This window comes from Geospiza fortis, unplaced genomic scaffold (genome assembly GCF_000277835.1).
Source record: "Geospiza fortis unplaced genomic scaffold, GeoFor_1.0 scaffold54, whole genome shotgun sequence".
NCBI lineage: Eukaryota > Metazoa > Chordata > Aves > Passeriformes > Thraupidae > Geospiza > Geospiza fortis.
Window position 1 is genome coordinate 8,016,598 of NW_005054301.1, and position 5,096 is coordinate 8,021,693.

At 34.7% G+C, this 5,096-nt stretch overlaps 1 protein-coding gene across 1 annotated transcript in view; it reads right to left on the reverse strand.

The window, feature by feature from the left end:
• Positions 1-472: 472 nt before the first annotated feature.
• The window catches only part of BRMS1L (BRMS1 like transcriptional repressor), a 16,627-nt gene continuing 12,003 nt past the window's right edge, over positions 473-5,096 (reverse strand). Inside the window, exons 7-9 of the mRNA XM_005417485.2 lie at positions 4,475-4,514; positions 3,630-3,756; positions 473-2,003 (exon numbers count right to left, since the gene is read on the reverse strand). Coding sequence (XP_005417542.1) covers positions 1,880-2,003; positions 3,630-3,756; positions 4,475-4,514 — 291 coding nt within the window. The 3' untranslated portion in view covers positions 473-1,879. The remainder of the gene's footprint in view (positions 2,004-3,629; positions 3,757-4,474; positions 4,515-5,096) is intronic.

Sequence of the window (5,096 nt, forward strand, 5' to 3'; positions counted from 1 at the left end):
AATTATGAAACCACACTCACGAAGTATCAGTCCAAACTGGACTGAGGCAAGGCTCTATGAGGGAAAGTTTTGCTTTGTAGAAGAGAAAAAGCTGTAGGAATAATCAATTGCAGCTAGAGATGCAAAATACAGAAGAGGTAAAAGGAAAGGGGTGAATCACAAAACCATTCAGAGCATGGCCGAAACACAAATGATTTCAAGCATGTCAACAATTATGAGATTCTTAACAGTGCTTATGTTTGATTTGTGTCACAGAATAAAGCTTCCATAAAATATTTTCTAAAAGTTTGTAAAAACAAACAAAATGTATACATACAAACTCTCAAAAATTCAAAGAAAAAGGAGCAAGTCAAAAGTTTTTTTAAAAAGCTTTAGGCCTTCTGATTATTTAAAAATATTTCCCTTTGCCATTTGGTAGATAAACAATTCCAACAAGACTAGAAAATCAAAGAGCAAAACAACAGAAAAGATGTCCACTACCACAGATCATTTATTTATATACTAAGTTAAAAAATGCAAATATTTAATTATAAAAAGTTTATCAAACAGCTGTATACATACAGTTCATATTGTTAAAAGCCAACATGTCAATTGATACTTTATGTACATTTGATTTATAATGTCATACAATTGTAGAAAAGCATCACTCAGCAGAAACTGATTTGGCATTTGGAAGTACTTACCACCCTGCACTAGAAGAGACAATTAATTTATATGTTACAATAAAAATATTTATTTGCTGTGATCATTTAAAGCAAATGGATGCTTTATTTTCTCCAAGAAGAATCATCATAAGTGGAGATTAAAGTGCACATAACCAACGTTAACAATTCTTCAACAATCCCATCTATCATTCTAGTTGCTCGAAGCACATCACAGTAACATCAAAGATTTAGGACTTTTCTCTGTGGCTAAAAGAGCAAGACTTGAAAAGACACTCAGTTTCCTAAGCTGCATGAAATACTTCTGGTGTACAGTAAGATGAAATGGGGTACAGAAATTTTGAAAATAGTGTTTGGTGAAAAACTCAGTGTAAAGTCTCCCAGATACATGACTTCTGGGGAAATATTTCCCTTTCCTAACAAAAATTCATCATATTTCATACAACTGTGGACCAAACATGCAGGCCATGCAACAGCATTTATGTAACCATCCCCCCAGTCGTTCTTTGTGGGCTAAATATAACACAGGTTGGAGCAACACTGTCCACCTTATGCATAAATTTTGCTGGCAATCAAGAAAAAACATCACCAATGATTTGTCTGCTATAGAATAGGGTCCTACACTAGAAAAGTGCTCTTCAAAAACATAGTTCAAAATATTGGCTTTGTCTCATTACAAGCAATATAGTAAACCTTACAAAATATAACACAGTCGGTACTAGCAGAGCTGTTGAGGACAATAATTTAAATAAATCAGTACACTTTGGAAAAAGGATGCTTATGCATTTTACAATCTATTCAAAAGCAACAGCTGAGCAGGCTAAATTTACATCCACAAAGAAGCATGACACAGTCACTGAAAATAAAGTGAGTTGCTGGTAATTATGGTTATAATTTTTTTCACACCAACTGGTCACCAATGGAAAAATAATTTTTTCTAAATTACAAATATGTTAAGTTTTGAAGCGTTATACTTGAAGAGCATACTTCACATCTTAGGTACTGGACCCAATTTAGAGGCAAAATATCTGTTAACAGGATTCATCCTCCTCAGGTTTCTGAAGGCCGTCCATATGAAGCTTACATACAGCACGACCAATACACATTAGATACTGGTGTAAATAGATAAGGAATACAAAACACTATTAAATACAATTTTCACCCCATGGCACATCACGCATGGCAATACCACTTGTTTCACATCCAGTGAGCAACGGTCAGTTGTGGTTATGCTTTATTGAATATTTTCCTTTCTGTAGCTGAGAAATATACAGCTTAGACTTGCTTCCATCCGGTCTTTTAAACCAAACTTCATCATGGTTAATTGTTGTAATTATGGCACTACAGAAAATGAGGGAAGAAGGGTCAGGGGAAAAAAAACAAGAAGAATTTAGAAAGCTTATAAGCTAAAAATAACCTCAAAACTGCAGCTGTATTTCCACACAGTAAATGAAAATATGCATTAGTTGTAAATGCTAGGCCCAAAAGATACTAGCACCACTCTAAGGAGAGTTTTAACATAATTCCTTGGGAACTGCATGTATCTTAAGTGAAGGTAGCTAATGTTTCCACCATCTATTTTATTCTCTTACAAGAAAACCCTAACAGGTACAAATACTTTTTAACTGTTTATAAGAACAACAGTCACACAGAGAAAACACAGCAATAAACTACCCATAGTAAAAAAAAACAAGAAAAGCCTTGAAATTACATTGAATATGAAGTACTTGAAAAAAAGTTGGACAACCTGAAGCCAAGATTTAAAGCACAAAATGTATTAAACTCTTACTCATTATGCCAAGATCACAAGAAATAAACTGAAAACTGACTTACTGATTCCCTGTTAAATGAGCCCTGTTTTTATGCTCCTTGTGGTAACCTTTAGCACAAATAGTGAACAAAACTCCCTCCTCATACCCACAGAAAAAATATCATTTCAAGTACAGTGATGGGGAGAACAGAAAGCACAAAACCAATGATCAAAACAGTTAATAGAACAAAGATCTATTGCATACTGAGTGTGACAATTCCCTCTAGTCTTAGAAATTGTGGGGGTCTTGAAAGCCCAGGAAAGCTCCACTGCATGACTGCCCTGTTGAGCACCAGCTTTTAGCTTTTGTCAGACACTGGATACTAACATCTTTACTTGGCCCACTACAACTGCTGTGTTCTGCTACATTAATCCAGAGGTTTTTTTAATTTCAGACACAATCTGTAGTTTACTAAAATACCTTCCTGTTTCAGCCCTGAAGAAACACCAAAATTTGTTCCTCTACACCATACATAAGGAAGAAAAGAAACAGCCAGTAAATTACTGACCCATAAATTTGAAGTCAATTTTCCCGAGTACATGTGCATATTTAATTAACACCAGGCTTAGACTTATTTGCCCCATTCAGTAAAAGGTTATATATATCTTTAATTTTAAATACACTCTGAATTTTAGAATTTGCAAATATTGTCCATACAGAGAAAACACATTTATAGATCTTAAACATTCAACCAAATTTGCACTCTAATATTTAGACTGTTCCAAGGCAGAACCTTTCTTAAGAGAAGAAAATACCATTAAAAAGTTCCTCTCTTCTTTCAGAGCACTAATCAATGGAAAACAAAGCTTATCTTCAACTGCATGAAGTGTTTTTCCATAATTAAGTATTTTTGGGTCAAATTCTCAAAGCAACAAACTCCTAAGATACTCGAAAAAAAATTACTCCAAGGCTATCAGAAACTAGTAACAGCTTAAATTGTTAAGAGAGATCCTAACTTGACAACCCTTCAATCAATTCCAACCTTTACTATCCTCTTTCACAAGTCAGCACTCATCTCAATACCTGTCTTCCAAGGTGAACTAGTAAATGTCACTGAGGTGGCAGTATTTCCACATAGGCCTTACTCTTCACTGCCATCATCCTAGTTATTGCTTAACATGAATGTACAGAGCTGCATAAGCTGAATAATCTTTACCTTGTAGGACATTCATCTTTCTTATCAATGCATATCGTCTGCCCTCGTCCATACCATTCGCCATCATAATAGAGTCTTCCTTCTTCAGATCTAGCACTATGGAGATGCTTTTCTAATTTGACAGGTGCTAAATTAAGTAATAAAAGTGATTTATATTAACTTCACAAGAATCAGTTAGGCAGTTAAATACACTTTCATCAAGTTATTTACATAGAAGAGACATTTTTTCCAACAGTAGTCTGTCTTTTAATAATTGCATTGGAAAATTGGAAGCAATATACCTTTTTATTTCCAGTCAGATTATTAAAAGTTGTATTTTCATTTTCAAATAGAAGCCATTACCTACGTCCCTATTGTCCCTTCTCCTCCTCACCTTCAAATATGTGATTTTACTTTGCAAGAACATGCTTCCCTCTTCAGTACCAAATATGCAAATATGAATACCACTCCTTTCCCACAGCTCTGCTTTTTCAGAGTTGTAGCTTGCAGTCAATTTGAGCATCCTTTGAAATGCACCTGAAAGGTGCAGATGCTCTCAGCTTTCTGCTTAATCTTGTGCAAACACTGGCACAGCTTGCTAATATGAATTGCTGTAAACCACCATTAGAAGTCTGAATTTTTTTTTTTTATAATTTTCTAGAATTTGTGTCACCAGAAGCAACAGCAATCAAGCTACAGGTATCAGCACCTGAGAGAGGAGAAAGACAAAAGCCACATCTTCCAACTAGTTCACCCCATCCTCCATCACTACGCCAGTACTATAACAAATACAATCTGCCTGGATGCAGTTTGCATCATTGGACACAGCAAGTTCTGTCTTGTGAAACTAGACCATGTTTACTTACGTTCTGGCTTTACCCTGTGTGGCCCCAGCGTAGCCATTGCCTTGAAACACAAAAGAAAATTAAAGTTAGTCAGCAGACAGAGTCATTTTGTCTTAACTGCCAGCTTTAGTTGTGCAGTAACATGCAGTGGTACTTGCTTTTATATGCAAGTCTATACTTGCATTTACATGCAAAAAATACAATGAGAATTCTAAAATAAAAATGTGTTCAATGGTGACTGGGTAGCTACATAAAAAAGCATTTTGAAAGTGAAAAAAAGTCACCTTCTTTATTAAGTTTTGATTTCAAGAACTCAAGCTTTTCTAAATTAAATCCTCAAAATTGCTCTTATGCAATTCTGTCAAGAAAACACAAAATTATATTAACTCATTCTGAAAAACAAAATGCTATATGAACAACCTAATTTTTTAATTTATATGTTATAAGCTCACAAATATTACTTCATGTAAACTATAGACCAAACATAACCTTGGGAAAAAAATAAGCACTGAAGAAGTTTTGGGGGTTCATTTGTTTGTTTTTTTGGGATTTTAAAAATTCTTTCCAGAAAAGGCAAAGCCCTAGTTTGGGGGGAAGAGCCTAGGTCCTGGGTTTGTTGCTGTTGTTTAAAATTATGTAAAAC